This window comes from Phacochoerus africanus, chromosome 1, assembly GCF_016906955.1.
Source record: "Phacochoerus africanus isolate WHEZ1 chromosome 1, ROS_Pafr_v1, whole genome shotgun sequence".
In the NCBI taxonomy this organism is placed as follows: Eukaryota; Metazoa; Chordata; class Mammalia; order Artiodactyla; family Suidae; genus Phacochoerus; species Phacochoerus africanus.
In genome coordinates, this window is record NC_062544.1 from 110648113 (window position 1) to 110670947 (window position 22835).

General features: G+C 49.2%; 1 protein-coding gene across 6 annotated transcripts in view; it reads right to left on the bottom strand.

The window, feature by feature from the left end:
* The window catches only part of SCAP (SREBF chaperone), a 66133-nt gene that overhangs the window by 4567 nt on the left and 38731 nt on the right, over positions 1-22835 (bottom strand). For 3 of the 6 annotated variants that reach the window (XM_047772840.1, XM_047772820.1, XM_047772830.1), the window contains exons 3-14: positions 20444-20573; positions 8879-9036; positions 7709-7929; positions 7420-7525; positions 6576-6748; positions 6067-6193; positions 4494-4606; positions 3604-3698; positions 2197-2295; positions 1837-2055; positions 707-1083; positions 6-194 (exon numbers count right to left, since the gene is read on the bottom strand). In XM_047772840.1, the coding sequence (XP_047628796.1) occupies positions 6-194; positions 707-1083; positions 1837-2055; positions 2197-2295; positions 3604-3698; positions 4494-4606; positions 6067-6193; positions 6576-6748; positions 7420-7525; positions 7709-7929; positions 8879-9036; positions 20444-20573 (2007 nt within the window). Of the gene's footprint in view, positions 1-5; positions 195-706; positions 1084-1836; positions 2056-2196; positions 2296-3603; positions 3699-4493; positions 4607-6066; positions 6194-6575; positions 6749-7419; positions 7526-7708; positions 7930-8878; positions 9037-20443; positions 20574-22835 lie in introns of those variants that run through there. The other 3 variants (XM_047772850.1, XM_047772859.1, XM_047772869.1) reach the window with 3 other exon arrangements.

Consider the following 22835-nt stretch of genomic DNA (forward strand, 5'->3'; position numbering starts at 1 on the left):
CTTACTTGTACAGGGTGACGTCTCTATGCGCCTGTGCCACGCCTGGCCCCTTGGGGCCAGCATCCCAGAGCCCACCCTGCGCGGGCTGCGGCGGGGACCACGCACTGCGGCTATCCTGAGGGTGCCGACCCTCCAGGGCCTCCCTTGGGTTCAGACGGAGCGTAACCGGGATGACAGGAAGCAGGCTGATATACCTGGGGCAGCGGGCAGCCTCAGCAGAGATGCTCTCAGAAGGGTCCCTCCTGCTCCTGCCCCAGACTCCCCCTATATTTTTTGCAGAGGACTCAGCTCAATCTCCAGACTCCCCTCTCAGGACTGTCTTCTCAGCGTGGGTGGTGGCAGCAGAGGTAGGTCCCTCCCAAGCCTAGCTCTGACATCCCAACCTTGCTGTCACAGACATGGCACCCAAGCCATCACTGCCACCTCTGTCACCTATCCTGGCACACAGTGGGGGGCAGCAAGTGGTGTGGATCTCACTCTGGCCAAGGGGCCAGTAGCAGCCTGTGACTTTCCAGAGCAGAGACCAGGGCCTCTCTTGTGGCTGCCTGGAGCACTGGTTCCTACTTCACAACCTTATGGGTGTTTATTTGAAACGAAATGCAGAATGCAAATCAGTGAGTCTCCCATCTAAGGGGAAAGGATGCTCTGAGGACAATGAGCTGACATCACCCTTCAGGGAGGTGGCACCTGGCACAGCTCAACTCACCTCTTGGCCAGTGTGATGTTGTAGTAGCTGAAGAGCGTTGGCCAGTGGCGGAAGGACAATTTCCTCCAAAGTTCCTCATCCTCAGGCCCCCAGGTTACCTCTGGGGCTGGGCTGTCATGGACGCCCTCTGCCTGACCCCCCGGCTCAGGCGGCTCCCCTGGCAATGTCTGGTTCTCAAGTAACTTCGGGGCTTCAGGTGGGAAGATGGAGAAGGCAGGGTCCGGGTGACTGGCAGGCAGCACACCACTAGGCACAGGCATGGGGGCCAGGGCTCCCTCGCCCAGTGGGCTCTGTTCTGTCACCTGGGCAGCGAGGTAGGTGCGCAGACCTGCTGGATCTGTGTACACCAGGATGCCAATCCAGACAACAGTGCCGGCCTGCAGTGGAACACCAGGTGCAGAGCAGGGTCTCTGTGAGGAATGGGCAGAGCCAACCCCCAGCATGCTCGGCCCACAGGAACCTCAGGCTGTCCTTCTGTCTGTCCTTCTCTTCTGCCTCCTCAAGTCCTCCCACTACAACCTGGGCCAACTGCCCCACTGGAGGGACCTAATTAATTCCCTTTCCATGATCAGGGTTTGGGGTTCTTGCCCTAGAAATATGAGGAACAGATACAGAATTTTCCCTCCTCCAACCCCCATCTCAACTTGGGCCAGAAAGCTGCCATCATTCCCATGTCAGCAGGGCCACAGGGACAGGCTGCTCGATCTGCTCCACAGACATCACGGGTCTAGTCATCACAAGACTCAGCCTCGCTCCCCTCTTGCTTCAATTCCCTGGGAGAGGCCCACTGACCAGAGGCCAGCCCTGCTCCTTCTCCCCTCTGCCCAGCCCAGCAGGTGAAATAGTTTGTCCAGCATTTTCTGATGCCTACATGGTGAACCTCGACTCTAGGAACCAGTGGTTCCCTCTGAGAGCACCCTATCCTGGGTCACCCCGGGGAGATGATGACTCCTCTCCCTGACAACCCCGACTACTCTTCCATAAACAGGGTTATCACTCCAGAAACCACTGCGGTCTGGGCAGAAGGGGAGAGTGGGCATGAGGGCCTGAGGAGCATCCCCTGCCTCCAAAGCCAATGCAAAATGCAATAGGGGCTTGAGTGCTGCTCCTTGGGGAGGGGTGCCAGGTACCATGATGAGGCGCTGTGCCAGGCGGGTTCGGGCCAGGAAGTAGATGACACGCAGCCTCTTGGGGAGCCGAAGGTTTCGGAAGGAGGATGGTTGCAGTGTGATGGTGTGAGGTGTGGCCGGCCGCACAGCCAGCTGCCTCTCGAAGCGCGCTGACCGCCCCACTGGCTTAGCTGGGGGCAGGCAGGCCTCAGGGGGCAGCCGCTTGTTCAGGTCCGCTAGCTGTTGGGGGCACAGAGATCAGGGCCCAAAGCTGCCATCCAGAGGCTTCCCACACAGGGCTGCTACCCTGCTGGAGGTCTGCACCTCTCTCACCCAGGGCTGAGGAGGAGGTGGGTGGGGCAGGGCTCAGGCCACTCCTACCTCCATCCGTCGAATGTCAATGGACAGGACAGTGGTGAAGAACAGCATCTGCAGGAAGAAGTCAGATACCAGGCCCACAACGGCAAAGAGACAGAACTCCTAGAATTAAACAGACCAGGGGACACCATGACCTCACGGGCCCAGCAACTAAAGCAGCAGTTCCCTGCCTGCTGGCACCTCAATCTGCAGGACAGTTTTGGGCAGGACAAAACAGAGAGAGAGAAAAGAGAAGCTAGGTAGTTCTGAACCTGGGAGTGGCCAAGGAGGAAAGCAGAGGCTCCCTCCATCCCCACAAGGGGGCAGCAGACACCGCTCGCAACTTTACCCAGAGCTGGCTAATCCCCACCCCACCCGCACTCCCAGAGAGGTGAGGCTGATCCAACTTGCAAAGCTCTGAGCCACACCAGCTTGCTACCCAAAAAGGTCCCTCCCTCCCCAACTGAGCCCCTGGCCCTGCTCATGTGCTAGGGACCAAAACCTACTCAGAGCCCAGGCTTGGCCCAATTTGGGGGCTCTCAGAAAAGTTCCCAGCCGGTGACCACAATGAACCAATGAAGGGAAGGAGAAAGGGCAGGAGGGTATTAATTCTGCCCTAAAACTGAAAAGTAGTCTCTCTGATCCCCAGGCTCTGGGGATAGATGGAATTTCCTCAAATTAAGTTTTTAACCCACGCGCCTGTTTGAGACCTCTGGCATATCACACAGCTTCTACTCAAATTAGGGTAAGAAGGATGGAGCACCACGGTGGCACTGTAGTCATTAGTAGACACTGTCAGCTCTAATGTCCCAAGACTGCCCCATCCTGTAGGTGCCCTCTGTGCTCTCAGCTCACCCCTACACCCCAGCAGGCCTGCCAGCCCTAGGGGAAGAAGAGGAGGGGGTGATGCATTCCCTCCTCCCAACCCATCCTAGACCAGCAGCAACAGTCCAGGCTTCCAACTCAGCAAAGATCAACTCCCACCTCTGCTAACAGCCCCACAGCTGAGCAGAGCTCTGAGTAACAGCTGGGGGCCCTCCCACAGAGGGGGCCATAGGTCTAGAAGGTGAAGGGGAGGGTAAGGGCTCGAGCCAGGAAAGGCAGTGGGGGCGCAGTTCAGGGGCCAGCTAGCTGCTACCTTGCCCACCAAGCCGCCTCCTGCCACCTGGCTGAATGAGACAGGCAGCGAGGGGTAAGAGACAGAGACAAAGGCTGCCAGGCTGGGAGCTACATCTTATAACCAGCCTTGGCTTACAGAACCCTCCTCCTGAACCAGGGGTGCCAGGAGTGCCCTGTGAGCAGTGACAACCACATTGCCAGAAGAGGGCCCACCTCACAGGCGACGGTGGTGGCCTAGGAGGCAGTGTGCCCCGCACAGATGGGGAACTCAGCAGCTGGCCCCACCTGGCCTAAGCCCTGGAGGGGCCTTACCTGAATGGCTGGTACGAGAGTGAAGTAGCCAATGAGGATGATGCCCAGCTCCGTGGCCATGTTCTTCATGATGGACCAGCTCTCACTGCTTAGGCCTACAGAGGACAATAGGGCCATGGAGCCAGCACATGACCTCTGTCCACTGTGTCTGCTCATGCGGACATATCTAGCCTCACATGCTGCTCTTTGTCTGGCATACAGAGTCTGCCAGCAATTGGCAGAACAGCTCAAGGGACAGAGCTGTGTTCTAGCTCAGGTGCCTTCCTGGGCCTGGGACTATCACTCAGTCACTTGCAAAAGGCTCTGGGCGCCGGGTGGATAGCAGCCATTTTCCCCTCGTCTCCTCAGAACCCCACATCCAGTGCAGGGCCTGGCCTCTCACAGCAGCTCACAAAGGTTTGCCCAGTGAACGAAAAGCCTGCCTCCAGCCAAGTTCCCACATTTACCTGGAGGAGGAGGCGCAAGAGTTCAGACCTCCGGGCCTCAGCTCTTTTTTTTCACTTTTCCCAGAACCCCAGATCCCAAACTCCTGCCACTGAGGCTGCAGGGTGCTTTCCTGGCAGCTGTGGAGGCAGTGTCTCTAATGTGACCAGCCCTACAGGCCTGGCCTTGTGGTGGAGTGAAGAAGGAAGAGCAAAGACCAGGTGCTAGCCTGGACATGGGGCCACCAAACAGGAGCCCTGGAGCAGAGTCTGGTTTGCTTTCTTACTAACACACGAACCAGGACAAGGCACAGTCCAGGGACTCCACAGTTCCTCAGGGCTCATGCTAACAAGCTGCCCTATTACACTGGAGGCCGGGGCAGTAGAGGTTTCTGGGCTCTGTCGTGCAGCAGGAGGAGGCAGAGCACACTTCCTCGCTGCTCTCGTGTACCCCAACTCCCCCGTTACCTTGGGCAATGCGCAGCTTCACTTCGAGGTCCACTGGGGTCGAGACCACTGACTTGGTAAGCACCAACACATTCTCTAGCCCAATGACCACGACAAGGTAGGGGAAAATCTCACTGGGAACAGAGAGGGAGAGGGTGAGGATAATGCTGAGGAAGGCCCCCAACTTGGCTGATTCTCAGCAGGTTTGGGTCCTGGGAGGCTGTAGGGTTTGCAACCTATAGTCAGGGCTGCTGGTGACTCCCACAGTACAGGGCAGAAACCTCACCCTTCCTGCCTACACCCACCAGGGCCTCTGTCTTCACCATTCTCAGCTTTTCAGGCAGGCTTCAAAGCCTTGCCAAGAGCCAGCAACCATCCCTATCTCCATCCATTCAGCATGGCAAAAAGAGGGATTAAAGAGCCCCCCTTGAGGCCAAAGCACAGCTCCCCGGGCCTTCCCACACCAGACTCTGCTAGCCAGAGGAAACCACCATGGCCAAGACCCCACAGCAGCACTCCAGGCCAAGCCGTCAGGACTGCATGCAAGGGGTTAGACCAGCCTAAAGTGCTATTCACCTCTGTGGAGTAGTGTGTTTGTAGAAAAGCAACTATATCTAAAGAAAACTCTCCCAGCAATCCAGAACAGGCTTCCCCTACCAGTAATGGACTATGTGGGAAGTCTAGGCGCAAGAAACAACAGCCAAAGAAACTTCACTGGGGTCTCCGCTGTGGAGCAGTGGAGGTGGGGGCTCTGAGGAGCGCAAAGTAGACAGCTATGCCGGGAGGGGAGTGCTCAGCACTGTCAGGTTTAGGAAAGGACGTGGGTGTCCTTCGAGCAAGGCAAGTAAGAGAAAACACAAAATTGCTGTTCCTAAAACCAGCCTGACAAGCCAAGGTAGGGGACAGGCCAATGGACTGGATAGACAGGTGGGGCCCAGCCACAGCTGAGGAGACTAAAGCCTGAGGGCACAAACAGGGAAGGGTTTCCAGACCACATTTCAGAGAGAAACAGCAGAGGAAGTAAACGGTGGAAGGGTGACAAATTAGTGTGCTCATGTCTTATATCTTTTAAAAAACTTACTCTAAAATGACCTATTTTATTAGGTCTTTAATAGTAAAAAAGGAAGAAATGCACCTCCTCTATGTCACACCCACTTAAGTCTTAAGCCATCAAGGAGCAATATGCACTTGTACATATGATATATAAATACACACATACACAGCCACATACCCTTTCACACACACACACACACACACGTAATAGCATATATATGTGCATAAATACACATGTATATGCATAAACACCTACCCCATACACACACACACACAGAAATAGAAACATGAATGTACATCTATACTCATACTATATATGTATTACATATAAACACTGATATACTTTGTATGTACATATGGATGAACACAACCAGGCAGCTTTAAAGAGGAAAAAAATGCACCATTTAAATGCCAAAATAACCACGTGAGGATATGGGGTAATAGCAAGCATCCAGTGCAGGGCAGGCCACATGCCCAGAAATGCAAGGCACTCTGGCCTGTGGGCCCACCCTGCAGCCAGTGGAGCCTGCTTGGGACCTACCCGCCGTTGAGGGTAGGTGTCAGGCCAAAGAGTGTGCAGAGCCCCACAGACATGAGCAGCGAGCTGAGCACTGTGACCACGGCGGCCAGAGCCAGCCCCCACTTGGACTTGACCATGTCGATCTTGCCTGGAGGGCAAAGAGGGCACATCAGGGCAATATCTCCACAAAGGCCCTTCTAAACTGTGCTCCTAGGAGGTGGATGTGCCCTGACATCTGAGGAAGGGAAGGCCCCGGCTTAACTAAAGAAAAGGATGGCTGTACACACTTCCCATTTCAGGGGCAGAGTGTGTCCTTTGGGCAACCTAGCCCAGGAAGATTATTGAGAAGTGAGAGGAGCCCTGGACCCACCCAAGCCCCTGCAGCTCTGGAGGATGAAGCCTTGGCTTTGGTGACCAGCAGGCATGTTCTACATCTCTGCCTAAGCCACCCCCAAAGGCAGGGAAGGGGGTTGTTCTGGAAATGCCTGTGTAGCTGGGAGAAACCACCAGCCTCCTTGCCATGGACCTACGTGTGGAGAAGTAGATGTAGGCAAACAAGATGATGTAGGTGGTCACAAGAGGGATGAGCTCGGCGATGCCAATCTCCTCCTTGAAGTGCACATGGACCAGGCTCTCCGCCCGAAGGCTGCAGTTGGGGCTGGGGTGCAGGAGCATCAGACGGGCCCGCAGGCTGCCCAGAAACCTGGTTGTGAAGCAGGGCGGGATAGATGGACCATCCCTCTTGGTCCAGAGGACAAAGACAATCCCTGGAAGGAGGGTCCGTCAAGGCTTCCTTCCTCCCCCTGTGTTGGAGGAAGCTTCTCTGTGGTGTCTCACCTTTCCTACAGGCTCCAGAGGGGGTGGGGAGAATCAAAAAGTTGGCAAAGTTATCTTGGGAGCTGTCCCTTAGCACCCCTTTCCCAACCTATCACTCTACTCCAACAGTCAAAGGGCCAGGAGAGCCCAGCAGCAGCATCTTAAGTGCCCTCACTCTTGCTGGGAGCTGCCTGCAGTGCTCTGTTGGGAAGGAGGCCACCTGTGGCTCAGTAGTAACCAGCTGGGGTCCCCTTCCCTCTGCTCAAGAAAGTCCAGTGGAGGCACTGGGACACTGAGTTTGTCGGCCCTTCCTTCGTCCCTTCTTCTTCTTCTTTTTTTTAACCCCATCCCTTTTTCCTAACTAGCTGTCAGGTCATCCCCACTTAAGTGTAAGCAGACAGCATCCTTCAGTCTAAGGGATATAAACATTTCAACAGGAGGCCTGAGAACTCCAAGTGCCCAGAAGGGCATTCTGGACACTAGAACCAGAATAGAGACTACACCAAGCCTTCTGTCACTCCACAGCCCGTGAGGAGCCCTGAGTGCCAACAGCCTTACTTGGCATGGTAGTGCTGGAAGACCAAGGTAATGGTGTACGAGACTAGCCTCTTCCTGGTGTAGAGGCTCACCCCGCTGTGCTTCCCAGGAACACCGAACAGCAAGTCTGCAGACACAAACCACCAGGTGCTGACCAAGGAACGGCAGCTACTGCAGAGCCACAGGACCCCTCTTAGCCCCCACCCTGGGAAACAAGGAATAACCCCTGATCTGCCAGGATGGCCACCAAAGAGACATGGTGACCAACAAGTCCCCTTGCAGGTCCTCAAGGAATCTTCCCTGGGGGTACCTTTGAGTGTGGCTGAGGTCTGCAAGGTTTTGGGTTCATGCTGGTGGATGGTCCCGATGATATCAGGGTCAGCATGAAAGCGTTCCCGGTCATTCTGCCAGAAGTTCCCAGGGGACAGTAGTAGGCATCCATGCTCAGGAAGGATGTTCCGGAGCTTCCTGAGGCCTGGCAGCAGGTCGGTCACCTGTAAGCATACCTCCTCCAGGCTCCTGGTCCCAGAGCTGTGCAGGAGACAGTATGAGGCACCTGCCATGTCTGCTGGCACAGGACAGGCCCACTGTACTTACAAGGTCTCTTCCTTCCTCAGGTTCCCAGATGCCTGGTGTCTCAGTCGGAGGACTAGGGCAGCAGGGGAAGTTCTTCCAGGGGGTCAATAACCAAATTGTGTGGCTGCCTGGCCTTCAAAATGCATGTGCAGCTCAAAAGCCCATCACCTCCAAGGAGAGGCAAGTTCTGGGAGCATGCACAGACCCACCCACCAGAACACCTTCGCTAGTTCAGCAGGCAGAGGGATAGGGTGAAAATTAAGGGGTCTGTTTTGTTCACCAAAATACCTTTCAAAGCCCTTATGAACCACTAGTCCACCACTTATGAACCACTTTCCGACACATTTCCCAATAGAATAGGGGTTGCCAAACTATGGCTCACAGGCTATATCAAGCCTGGCACCTGTTTTTCTAAATAAAGTGTTCCTGGAACACAGCCACACACATCCCCCCCCAATAAAACCCAGCAATGAGGCAGCTTGCAAAGCCAGCACACTCCAGAAAATCACTGATGGGGTAAGGTTTCAGAAGTGCACTCCCAGGTAGAGCTTGCCTCGCATCAACACGGCCACCACCGTTATTCTCACATCTCACAACCCTGGGCAATGAGCCCTCTGGGTTACAAGTCAACTGGACTCCAGTCAGCCTTTCACAGGGTTGGCCCAGAGTATTCTTAACTCTGTCTGAGATCTGAGGACGAAGCTCAGGGCCCTACCTGTGCCATCTGCACAAGGCCGAGGGGAATGCAGCCACAGTGGACCCATGAGAGTGCTGAGGAAAGTGAAGCAAGCTCAGGCACCATCTTTCTCACCTGTTTGCTTTCTGTGGAGCTGGCTTACACTGGGGGCTGCCCTCCCTTTAGTACAGAACTGTATCAGGGAGGCTGTGATCCCAGAGAGGATACCTGTCTCTCAGCACGTGGTTCCGGATCTCCTCCACCAGCTGGAAGGCCCGGGACAGAGGTGAGCGGAACACGTCTACTGCCAGGAGGTTCTTGTGCCAGGGAGACACTGAGGACTTCACAAATATCTGCTGGATGTAAGCCACCGGGGCACCCACGTACTGCAGAAGAAATGGAGGGAGAGGTAGAAAGGTCAGCTCAGCACAAGAGGGAGAAACACAGCCTATGCACAGTAAACACAACCTATGCACAGATTTACTAAGCACCTGTTATGGGCAAAGCAACATGGGGACAACAAGACAGGCCTTAGAAAATAAAGACATCCACCACTTACGAACCACTTTCCCACATATTTCCCAACAGAACGGGGGCTGCCAAACTATGGCCCACAGGCTCTATCAAGGCTGGCACCTGTTTTTCTAAATAAAGTCTTCCCTGGAACACAGCCACACCCACCCCATTACACACTGTCCACGCAGCTTTCATCCAACAGCAGCAGAGGTGTTTGCGACAGAGACAATGTAACCCACAAAGCCTAAATAAAACATGTACTATCCAGCCCTTGATGGAAAATACCTGCAGACTCTGCAATAGGCCATAAGCTCCCCAAAGGGTGCGGCCTTCTTACCCTGGTTTTGACCCTTGTAGGTCAATGGTTTTGAAGCTCAACAGACCCAGTTTTAAATCTCTACTCTCCAACTCTACGGCCTTGGAAACATTTTTGACTTCTCTGGATTTCAATTTCTTTAGTGGGCAAGGGGGATGATGACACTCATCCTATAACATCACCAAGATGTACCCACTAGCTCACACACACACACACACACACACACACACACACTGTGTGCAGAGATAAATGCCAATGGAAATGTTAGCAATAACCGATGCGGTACATGGTTTCACCACCCACCATGACAGTCCTATGAAAAGCAAAATGATTGTCTAGGGTTTCAGGACTCAAGCAGGGTGGTACGGGATCCAAACCCGGGTCTCCTCATCAATCACACTTTTCTCACTAGAACTTGCCATGTATATTTAAAGAGCTAACAGGTACCTAAGTGACAAAATGACAATGTATAACAGGTGAGGAATGATTCCTAGTGATACATATGCCATGAAGCACCCCCCAAACAAGGTTGTGGACTAGTCATGGTAGGGTTATGGCCAGAAGAGGAGCTGAGTGGAGCCAGGATATGGGGAAGGGGCAAGGAGGGTCTCTGAGGACCATCCTGGACAGCACAGAGGAATCCTGTCAGATAATAAAGGAAATTATAGCTAAAAGGAGAAATGGCCAGGATGACGCCCGATTTAGCCATCTGGATTTTAGCCAGTTGACCAAGAAAAGCCCCTGATTGTCTTTGAAAGGGAGGGGTGGCCGGACAAAGCAGTGCTCTGAGACCCCTAAAGTTAGACTGTCACCCAAGTAGAGAGAAGGAAGGACCTCCTATAGCCCGGAGGCACAGGCTGGAGGGAGCCAGGCCTGGCCAAGGGGTGAGGGGACTGTCCTGATGCCTGTGCTGCAATCATGGACTCGGAAGGGAAGGTATGTAGATGAAAGGAAGGCCCCCTAGCCACTTAGTGATGCCATGCTCCAGACCAAGGTACAGCAAGTGTCAAGATGCTGAACATGCACAGCAAGTTAACACCTCTGGGGCTCCTGGGTACAAAGGAAGAACCTCTGAGTAGCCATCTGAGCCTTTATGAAGCATACATTTATAAATGGCTCTGGGGACAAAAGGCCTCACCCACTTAGTCTGCTGCACCAGACTTAGCTCACGAGAAGCTGCTGGGAGATACAGTGGTACCTGGATAGAACTGAATGCCACAGGTTCTGACCTGAACAGCAGCTCACTGTCTCAAGACACCACACAGAAGGTGGGCAGCAGCTGCCCAGAGACCAACACCCCCACAAGGAGAGAGATTCTCAGGGTGATCACCCTCAAACTCCATGAAGGACACAGCACATCACCCAGAAACAGCTGGCACTGCGGAGCCTCCAGACCCAGGTCTGTTCCCACTGGGTACAAGACTGCACATACAACCTCCTCTGCCCACAAGCCTTTGTCAGATGCTTCACCCTCAACCTCAGGCCCACTGACCCTGTGCAACTGAACCTTTGGTTTCCAAGCAGGACAGCTCCTTGGTCCTCCCGTCCACATCTAGCCCCCTTCCCAACCATGACCATCCAGGCCACCATTTCAAAAAAGTAACAATGAGCATACTACCACAACCAGGGCAGAAGGGCCATCTCACAAACTCCACGAAACACGAGTATGGAAGTATCTTGGTTGCAATGTATATTCAACTCAGTGAACGAACACCAGTCCCAGTGCATCTTTCCTCAAGAAAGCAACTTTTGCCTTTTTCCCACCTAGGCCTCTGGTATACAGACAGCAAATGAGCCAAAGCCTTGCCCTTATCAGTCTGAGCACTGGTGTGGGGCCGGGAGTTTCCTTTGCTTGAAAGGCACTCCAGACGTGTTCTCCTTTGAGAAGCCAGATTTGGCATGAAACTGCCTTCTTTTCACAAGCAGGGCAAAGCAGCCCTTAGCTAGCTAGTACATACTGGGCAGAGTAGCCATCTCACAAACACCACAAAAGAAGCGTTTGGAAGCGTCTTGGGTACAAAGGATATTCAACTCAGTAAATGAACACCAGCCCCAGGGCGTCTTTGCTCAGAGCTCTCATTCCGGGCTCTAGGGATGGCTCCAGGAGTTTCCCGGCTTAACTCGCATTCCTCCTCAGAAGTGTATCTATTATCACCATCATCACTTTTAGGGGAGAGGATCCATAGTTTTCATAAGAATATAAAACCTCTTTGCCCTTAGACACCTTGCTCTCCTTTGACTGTGTGCCAGTCTTGGGTAAAAGCCACTGATCATTATTTTCACTCCTCAGAGAATAAGCCTCACCAGACAAAAAAACTAGAAGTGAGCCATGCTCTCTGGCCTTGGTGGAACCTCCCTCTGCTGGTCAGCTCTTCCGACTGACTCCCAACTGAACTTTCCAAGCAGTTATTCCATATCTGTCCACCTCTTTCAAGATCTTGGTTCAGGAGTTCCCATGGTGGCGCAGTAGTAACAAACCTGACTAGTATCCATGAGGATTCAGGTTTGATCCCTGGGCTCGCTCAGTGGGTTAAGGATCCTGCGTTGCTGTGAGCTATGGTGTAAGATGCAGACGTGGCTTGGATCCCACATTGCTATGGCTGTGGTGTAGGGTGGCGGCTGTAGCTGCGATTGGACCCCTAGCCTGGGAACCTCCATATGCCATGGGTGACACCCTAAAAAGACCAAAAAATAAAATAAAATAAAGACCTTGGTTCATTCAGTCATTTAATATGATTGATATGACTATCAAACTCATTGTCCAACAGAGGTGCCCACAACCACCCTCTTCTGAGTATCAAAATTCTCTTATGGTGGTTTATTCACAGGTATTAGCCTAACTCTTGTCCTTCACTATCTGAGTTTGGGATCCCCTTGCAGCAGTCCTTAAGCAGTGCGGTTTCTTTCGGAGGTTCAGGAAACACAGGGAGGGGAGCAGTGACAGGAGCAGGGAAGGGAAGGCAGCTAACAAAGTGTGTTAGTGAGCAAGTGACCTCTGTGGATAACTGGATTTAGCTGAGTTATCCCACCTGACGGGAGAGAGCTGAGTTTACACACCAACTCCTGCAATTACTGGTTGAGGGCTGCTCCTAGGGGTGTGAATTCTCCAGCACCTCATGCCTTCTGTACCAGTGATCCTTTGACAAATGAGATGCAGATGTTGGTGGCTGGAAAGCAGGCAGGCAGGCACTAAAACGGGTAGCAGGAGACATGGGCAGGACCTAGCACTCACTATGCTGTGTCCTATCAAAATCCCTACTTGATACTCAAGTGAGAGACCCAGAAACAGAAATAACACATGGCATCCTAAGTGCATGATGGAGAAAGCATAAAGGCCAGTGGAGTCCAGATGCCCCTGGGTACAGAGTGAGGAGTCCTCACTAGATGGAGGCTTCTAATGTGGCCCCCCAAATTCCTACCTCCTGGGCTCATGTCCAAGTGTAACCTCCTTGAGAGTGGGCTTCACCTAGTGACTGGCATCTGACAAACAGAATATAGCAAAAGTGAAGAACTCTCAATTCTGAGATTAGGTTACAACAGACTATAACCCTTCAGGCCATTTTGCTTAGTGAAATAAATCAGGCACAAAAAGACAAATACTGTATGACTCTACTTATATGAGGTACCTAAAGTAGTTAAATTCATAGTGACAGAAAGGAGACTGGCGGTTATCAGGGGCTGAGGAAGGGGAAATGTGGAATTATTGTTTAATGGGTATAGAGTTTCTGTTGTACAAGATGAAGAACTGTAGAGATGGATGGTGGTAATGGCTGCGCAATACCGTTAAAGTATCTAATACTACTGACCTGTACACTGAAAAAAGGTTAAGAGAGTAAAATTCATGTTGTGTGTATTCTGATACTTTTTTTTTTTTTTTGGTCTTTTTAGGGCCACACCCATGGCACGTGGAGGGTCCCAGGCTAGGAGGTGAATCAGAGCTGTAGCTGCCGGCCTACACCACAGCTCACAGCACTGTGACCCTTAAACCACTGACTGATGCCAGGTATCCACATCCTCATGGATACTAGTTGGGTTTGTTACCACTGAGCCATGACAGAAATTCCCTGCCACAAATTTATTTATTTATTTATTTATTTTTTGTCTTTTTGCCATTTCTTGGAGGTTCCCAGGCTAGGGGTCGAATCGGAGCTGTAGCCACCGGCCTACACCAGAGCCACAGCAACTCGGGATCCGAGCCGCGTCTGCGACCTACACCACAGCTCACGGCAACGCTGGATCGTTAGCCCACTGAGCAATGTCAGGGACCGAACCCGCAACCTCATGGTTCCTAGTCGGATTCGTTAACCACTGCGCCACGACAGGAACTCCCACAATTTTTTTTAAAGTGGGAGGACAAAAAAGACTATGACTCCTCCACACCTCTCTTTTGGAGCCACCACTCTGAATAAGTCCGCCATATTATGAGCTGCTCCAAAAAGGTCCATGTGTCAAAGAACTGAGGGGACTTTCAGCCAAAACCCAGTGAGGAACAGAAGCCTTCAGTCCAACAGCCTGCAAGGGCCTTCTGCTGGCCTATGACTGGAGTGAACTTGGAAGCAGATTCTTTCCAGTCAGGTTCTGAGATAACTGCAGCCTTGGCTCACATCTTAGTTGCAGTTTTCAAGAGACCCTGAGCTAGAGAACCGAGATAAGAAAACCAAGGCTCAGAGGGATAAAACAGACATACCCAAGGACACACAGCTGATAGGCAGCAGAGCCAGGATTAAAGCCCAGGGTTGCCTAATGCCCAAGCTGGTATATTCTCTACAGCCAACCTCCTGGGTAGCTCTGAACAAGTTCCCATGAAGAAAATGACATAGATGGAAAGGCCCTGTACAAGCAGTGCAGGAGGGGAGCTGAGGTCCTGGGGACTCCTGGAGTTTTTGGCCACCACCATGAGGTCCTGGCCAGGGCTCCCTGGAAACCTTGCGTTCAGGCTCAGGCTGCCACCACAAACACTGCAGTGCTGGCCCCGAAGCAGAGCCACCTCAGTGAACCTGGCAGGTAGTGCTTGGTATGAGGTTCAGGGTTGCATAATGACCTGGTCTAGGGGAGCCAGGTCAGAAAAGGACATCTCAATATTGTTATTATTGTTGTTATTGTTTTAAACACAATCCTTCCTTCACATTTAGAGAAAGCAACCTAGAGCTCCAGGTATTTCACTGACACACTCAGGGGCTCCCCCTAGAACATGACATAGGGGACTCCCATTACCCAGCTCTTCTGGAAAACAGAGCTCCTGCTCCCTGTCCTTCAGCCCTGGACAGGTGAGGGGTGTGGTGTGGTGGGAAGAGCAGGTTCAGGGGACATGCCAGAGTTCAACTTCTGATCTGCCCCTGGCTGTGTGCCTTGGACGAGGGTTTCTACACTCCCCAAGCCTCAGTCCCTTACTCAATGAAGGAAATGGGAATAGTGAGGACCAAACAAAGCATTCACATGAAACCATCTAGCAAGGTGTCCAGCCAAAAACATGTTAGTTATATCTAGTTGTATTGTTACGTCTTAAAGCTCTTAAAATTGGATTTGGCCTTAAAAGTCATTCCCTTCTCCGCTTTCATATCCCCTCACCCTCCTCCTAGGCACAGTCATCTCAGTCTACAAATTTCTCCAAGTTCAGTGAAATTGACCTTTCTTACTACTGCTTTCATCATGTCACTGCCTCTAAGGGAATGGCTTCCCACTGCCTACAGAATTTGTTTAAATCCCAGAGCCCAGGATTTAATTGGTCCCACTTACCTCATCACCTACCACACTCCAAGAAAAATAACTTACTTCAGACTCCGTCTCCTCAATAAGCCGCAATGTTTCTTCATTCAACAAAAAACCTTTCTTGAGCATATAGTATTGGCAAAACACTGGGCTATACAGATTTTTTCTTTTTTGTTTTTTGGTTTTTTTTTTTTTGCTTTTTAGGGCCACACCCCCAGCATACGGAAGTTCCCAGGCTAGGGGGCGAGTCAGAGCTACAGCTGTCAGCCTACACCACAGCCATAACAACTGGGGATCCGAGCTGTGTCTGTGACCTAAACCACAGCTCATGGCAATGCTGGGTCCTTAACCCACTGAGCAAGGCCAGGGATCAAACCTGCATTCTTACGGATCCTATTGGGTTCGTTAACCACTGAGCCATGAAGGGAACTCCTGGACTATACAGATTTGAAAGGAATGATTTCAACTGGGTTGTACTACAGCGCACAGAGGAGAAACAGCACACGCATCTGCAAGAGAGCTGGGGAAAGCTTCCTGGAGAGCGTGACATGTGAGCTGAGGGGTAAAGATAAGGTGTGCATGCCCAGTGCACTCAGAGGGCAATTCAAGCATGAGAACCTCTGTTCTCCTGCCCTCTGCTCTTGCCAGATCTAATCAATGACAATGACGATGGTGATGGCCAGAAACATTTATCAAATGCAAGTGACGGCCCAGGCACTGCACTAAACTTTTGCATTCTTTCACTTAATCCTATGGCAATGTATAATGCAGGTATAATTACTATCCCTATTTTATGAATGCAGAAACTAAGGCACAGAAGTGTTATGTAACTTGCCCAAGGTCACATGCCTGCGAAATGGAAAGTCTTCACCTTTCTGCTTTGGTAAAAACATGCCTTTTTTCAGAGGGAACTGTCCTTCCCCATCTTACAAGGCCACTGATGAGTAACTCCACACAGGGCAGGCCTACTCAGAGCACGGGACCTGCTCAGAGACCTCTCCAGAGGACACATAAAGGCGCAAGTGCAGGGTACAGCCACCATTCCACTGGGGAGAACACTTCAGCAAAAGGAGAGGAGGGAGCTAATAGAGAGACACCTCCAGCATACAAAAACAATTACAATTCAATAAGAACTCCAAACAACTCAATTCAAAATGGGCAAAACACTGAAATACTCCACAGAGGAAGATATGCAAATACACTAAGCGCTTGATTAGTCATCTAGAAAATGCAAATTTAAACCAAAACAAGATTGTTCCATACTTCTATTAGAAAGGCTTTTAAAAAAACAAACAGGAGTTCCTGTCATGGAGCAGCGGAAACGAATCCCACTAGGAACCATGAGGTTGAGGGTTCGATCCCTGGCCTCGGTCAGTGGGTTAGGGATCCAGCACTGCCGTGACCTGTGGTGTAGGTTGTACACTCGGCTAGGATCTAGTGCTGCTGTGGGTGTGGCGTGGGCTGGCAGCTGTAGCTCTAATTAGACCCCTAGCCTGGGAACCTCCATATGCCCCTGGTGCGGCCCTAAAAATAGCAAAAAATAAATAAATATAAACAAACAAACACCTGATAGTACCAAGAGCTTTAAAGCACAAAGACTGAACTTTAATGTATGGAAATTTTAAAAATAATTTAGGAGGTTGACGGACATGAAAAGAATGACACTTTGCCTCTGTAATATTCCTTCCAAAATCCCATAATCCCAGTCTAATCTAGAGAAAAACAGACAAATCCCACTTGAGGGACATTTCTCATAACTGTCCAGGTTATGACTAAGGAAAAGTAAGGAAACCGGATTCTCTTAGTTTGTATGTATATCCTTTTTCTCTCCCAAGCTCCCATCCAGATACCATGTATCATATTTAGTTGTCCAGACTCCGAAAGCTTCTCTCAGACTCTTTTTTCTTTTCTTTTTTGTCTTTTTAGGGCCGCACCATGGCATATGCAGGGTCCCAGGCTAGGGGTCAAATCGGAGCTACAGCCGCTGGCCTGCACCACAGCTATAGCAACGCAGGATCTGAGCCACATCTGTGACCTACGTCACAGCTCACGGCAATGCCAGTTCCTTAACCCACTGAGCGAGGCCAGGGATCGAACCTGCGTCTTCATGGATCCTAGTTAGATGCTGAGTGATGACAGGAACTCCAAACTCCTTTTGATTACCTTGACAGTCTTAAAGAGTGCTGGTCAGGAACCATGAAGGCCATCCTTCACCTGGGATTTGTCTGAAGTTCTCATGATTAGACTAGGGTTATGGGTTTGGGGGAGGAAGACCACAGAGGTAAAGCACCCTTCTCGTTACACATTAAGGGTACAAACCATCGACCTCATTTATCTCTATTGGTGTTGACCCTAATCACCTTCTTGAGGAGCTACCTGCCAGGTTCTCCACTGTAGAGTGACTCTTTCCTCCTCCTCTCCACCTGGTACTCTTTGGAAGGAAGTCACTAAGCACAGTCCCACAATCAAGGAAGGAGAACTATAATCCATCTCCCTGCTCCCTGAGGACAGAGTATCTACATACACTTTGGATTTTTTGCCCAAATAAACATCCAATGAATATCTTTTTTTTTAACTGAAATAACAGTTGGTTTACAATGTTGTGTTAGTCTGAGATGTACAGGATAGTGATTTAGATATATATATTCTTTTTTAGATTCTTTTGCATTATGGGTTATCAGAAGATACTGAGCATCGTCCCCTAGATTTGTCTATTCTCCTCCACTTATTTATTCACTCGTGTGGACAAAAATTTATTTTATGCTGTGAGTTATAATCCAATACTACTCTATTTATTTTGTTGTGAAAGTATTTTCCAGTATTGACTACTGGGAGCTCTTTCAGTTGGTTCCTGTGTCCCTTTGACATATGCTGAATTTATTGCATTGTGTTGTTTGTATATATGTATATAGGTATGTATTTGGCCACAGTGTGCAGTGGCCTGGTGTGGGATCTCAGTTTCTAGACCTGGGACTGAACACAGGCCCCACAGTGGTGAAAGCGCAAGTCTGAACCACTAGACCACCAGGGAACTCCCATGCTGAACTTATTTTACACCAAGGCCCATCTCTTCTCTCCCCAAGAAAACTGGGAGCTCCTCAGGAGCAGTGAAGCTCTATGTGTCCCCCAGATCACCCTGCCAGGCATAGTGCAGACATGAAATAAACATAAACACAGTGCTGAATAAAGGAATGAACTCAGGGATGAGGGATGTTTTGGCTCCCTGGTATGAGTAGCAGAAGCCTGTGCTATGCTGCTCAGTGCCTGAGCTTCCTAATTTTCCTATGGAAGCCATCTTCTCTCATTCCCAGCCTGGTGATGATGATAACCAGGTGATAAAGCCAGACAACAAAGCACCCCATCAGCCACTGGGTTTGGGGTGGGGATAGGCAGGTAACCCCATTCAAAGCCAAATGGGTATCCTTTCACCCTCCCCTGGATTAGACGCTGCAAGAACATGGGGCTGAATCTGCTGCAGCCACTATTAGGGAGACAAGAGTAGAGCTGACCCAGAGAAGGCAGAGCTGAGAGAAGGACCCTTTCTGAGGTCCAAACCATGAATAAGCCCTGTCCATGGCTGAGTTATATGATCCCCCCAAAAATGCCATTTTCACTTACTCTGCTTTCAATTGAGTTTTCTATTCCTTATAATTAAAACAGTCTGTACAATTCCTGTACTGCTGACCTTCAATTTTTTATGATGGACAGTCAATGGAGGTAAGATAACTGACCCCTGAGCTGCATGACACCAGGTGACTATAGCAGGGCACAGTCTCCTTCTCAACCTTTCAGGGGCCAGGGGCGCCAATGAGAAAATAGAAAAAAAGGACAACCTTCTAATTCCTGAACCCCCAAGTTATTTTATACACACACTATCATCTTCCCAGACCAAAGAAGGGCACTAAGAAAGTTTAAAAAGTCCATAAACAAGTAAAACTGCTAACAACTCTATCATGAAACATCTATTCTGTACCAACAGGCTCAATGGACTCTATTAGTCACAAAACATAACAAACACAGGCCATTTTGTAACCAGGAACCATCAGCTCCATAACGTGGTAAAACTGCATCAAGAGACTAATGAAGCTAAGAGGTCCCAAAGTGAGCCAAGGGTCAAGCTGGGACATGAAGTTACAGAACTGGTTTCTAACACATCAGACAATGCTCCCTCAGATGTTCATGGACAGAGTACCACTGAGCCTGGACTGTGTACTTCTTCCTGATAGCATGCATGGTGTAACACATACCCATCTTACCAGATATGTCTCTATTTCAGCAACATTAGAGCCATGTTTATACCAAGTTACTTGGCTAAACTACCCGATAAATAAATGGGAAGGAATGTGCAATTACTGTCAGAGAGAAGGTGGGAGAGGAAGAGCTCTGTGCCCTGAGTTTTGGTTTTGCTCTTCAACAAGAGACTCGGCAAGCCTAGCACCAATCCATGGGACTGCAGCACAACATAGGAGGGAAGAAGACTTTATCCATCCCTGGCAGGTAAAAGTTTTAGAGACAAGCTAATGATTCTTGTCAGATTTCCAAGCATTCTGGTGAGTTACATCCTATACCTACACCCTGAAATGGAGAGATTCTTTCTTCCTCAATTACATGAGTGCTCAGCTCAGAGACAATCAACTAAGAACAGTATGGTTCAGAAGCAGCAGAAGGCTTCAGGTCAGGAGATCTGAGTTCTAATCCAGTGCTGACTCCATGTAAACTAAATTTAAAATGAGACACAACATCACATTGGGCCCCAGCTGCCTTAACTGCAAAACAAAAACAGACGAAACCTGCACATTTTACCTGACCGGACTGTGAGAATAAAGTAAGACCTGACAGATTTGAAAAAAACTATTAAATGAAGTTGGCACTTTGATGCCAAAACATCCTCTAGGGATGCTCAGTAGTTCCCATGAACAGCTGATGCAAGGAGGAGATGATCTGTTTGCCAGGGCACTCCCTGGCACCTGTGCACACTATGTGAGCAGCCCACAGTGTGAACCCAGACTCAGCTGGCCATCCCCACCTTTTCTAGGGCAGTCACACATCTGTCTTTTGGTGTATCCTTTCAAAACAGGAATAATGCATAACTACATGTATAACTAAATATTGTTGGTGCCTTTATAAAACTATTCAAGTATACATATTCACACATCAGAAGGTGACCCCCTTCACTCGCTCACAGAACCCCTGCCTTGGCCAGTCTGCACCCTACCCCCAGGGCTCTCCTGGGTGACATGCTGAGCACCTACCCACTCTGGCTGCTCACTAGGCTCTCCTGGCTTGTGGTCAGAAGCTGAAGGTGGAGGCGAGTAGTCCTTCACAGGAGTGGTGAATTCCACGGGCCCTGTTCCTGGCAAGGGGAGTTTCAACAGTGGGTAGCTGGGATGAACAAAAAACAAAGAGAAGAGTTAGGACAGCATGGCAAGTAGAATCTGCTGAGATAACAGAGACACAGGAACTATTGCAGACGCACTAAACTCTCCCTGCTAGGAGAATGGTATAAATGTACAAAATGAGTCATAAAACATCAGTGCCAGAAGTAAACTCAGAAGCCTCTAGATCAGAATTTTTCAAACTCCATTTAGTCACACCAATTCAAAAAGTAGACTGGTTGAGTATTTTTAGAGATGTAATAAAGACAAGATGCTAAAACAAAAAAGGCAACAAACTTCTGGTCAAATTAGACAGTAAGTAAGACAACAATAAAAAAATTGGTGAAATAAAAATCCAGAAGGATCCTGATTAAGAATGCTGAGCAAATTGCTCTAATTTAAAAGGACAGACCATGAAAACCGTGCATAACACACTGAGGGTGAGATTTACACTAGACCAGGCTGAAGAGAAGTCAATGGACCCTCCACACACAAAGTAAAAAAGGCTTGGCCTTACAACAAAAATTTGAAAAATTGGGAGGTCCTATTGTGGCGCAGCAGAAATAAAACTGACTAGGAACCATGACATTGTGGCATCAAACCCTGGCCCCACTCAGTGGGTTAAGGATCTGGCACTGCCATGAGCTGTGGCGTAGGCTGACAGCTGCAGCTCCGATTTGACCCCTAGCCTGGGAACCTCCATATGCCATGAGTATGGCCCTAAAAAGCAAAAAAAAAAAAGTTGAAAAATGAATGTGCTTTAGTTTCAAGTCTCTCACTTTTGATTTTTTTTTTTAAATTGGGAATTAAATTTACTACAATGCACAAATCTTAAGTATACAGTGCAATGAATTTGTATGTATGCATACACCTGTATAACCACTACCTACATCAGGCTATAAATAGCTCCAGAACCTCAGAAGGTGGCCTGGTGCCCTGGCCCGTTGAAGAGCATTCACCGTCACAAACCACTACTACAATTTCTATCACCATAAATTAGTTTTCTGATGGAATATAATTGAAATCACCAGTTCCACTGTGTACTCTTTTGTGATTGGCTGCTTTCATTTAAATTATATCTACTTGAATGGAAATGTGAACAAAATAGGCAAATTAAACTCAATTTCAACTTAAATTGTTGTACATAATTTGATTCTGGCAAATAAACTGATATTTCTGATTTAATAGTAAAAAAAATAAAATAAAATAAAATAAATTATATCTACTAAGAGAAAAAAAATCTAGGAAGGAATCAACCTAAAGAAACAAAAGACCTGTACTCTGAAAACTATAAGACACTGATGAAAGAAATCAAAGATGACACAAACAGATGGAAAAAGATATACCATGCTCTTAGGTTGGAAGAATCAATACTGTCAAAATGACTAGACTACCCAAATTTGTATGGAAACACAAAAGACCCCAAATAGCCAAAGCAATCTTGAAAAAGAAAAATGGAACTGAAGGAAACAGGCTCTCTGACTTCAGGACTGACACAAAAACAGAAATATAGATCAGTGGAACAGGACAGAAAGCCCAGAAATAAACCCAAGCACCTATGGTCAACAAATCTATGACAAAAAAGACAAAAACATACAATGGAGGAAAGATGGTCTCTTCAATAAGCAGTGCTGGGAAAATCTGAGAGCTACATGTAAAAGAATGAAGTTAGGGCGTTCCCATCGTGGCACAGCAGAAAAGAATCCAACTAGGAACCATGAGGTTGTAGGTTCGATCCCTGGCCTTGCTCAGTGGGTTAAGGATCTAAGCATTGCCATGAGCTATGGTGTACATTGCAGATGTGGCTCGGGTCCTGCGTTGTTGTGGCTGTGGCATAGGCCAGCGGCTACAGCTCCAATTAGAATTAGACCCCTAGCCTGGGAACCTCCACATGCCGCAGGTACGGCCCTATAAAAAGCAAAAAAAAAAAAAATGAAGTTAGAACATTCTCTAACACCATACATAAAAATAAACTCAAAGTGGATTAAGGATCTAAACATAAGGCTAGAAACTATAAAACTCCTAGAGGAAAACATAGGCAGTACACTCTGCCATAAACTGCAGCAATATCTTTTTGGATCCACCTCCTAGAGTAACAAAAATAAAAACAAAATTAAACAAATGGGACCTAATTAAACTTAAAAGCTTTTGCACAGCAAAGGAAAGCATAAAAAAAAAAAAAAAAAAGAAGAAGACAACACAAAGAGGAAGAAATCCTGCAAATGAAGTGAACAACAAGGGATTATTCTCCAAAATATACAAACATCTC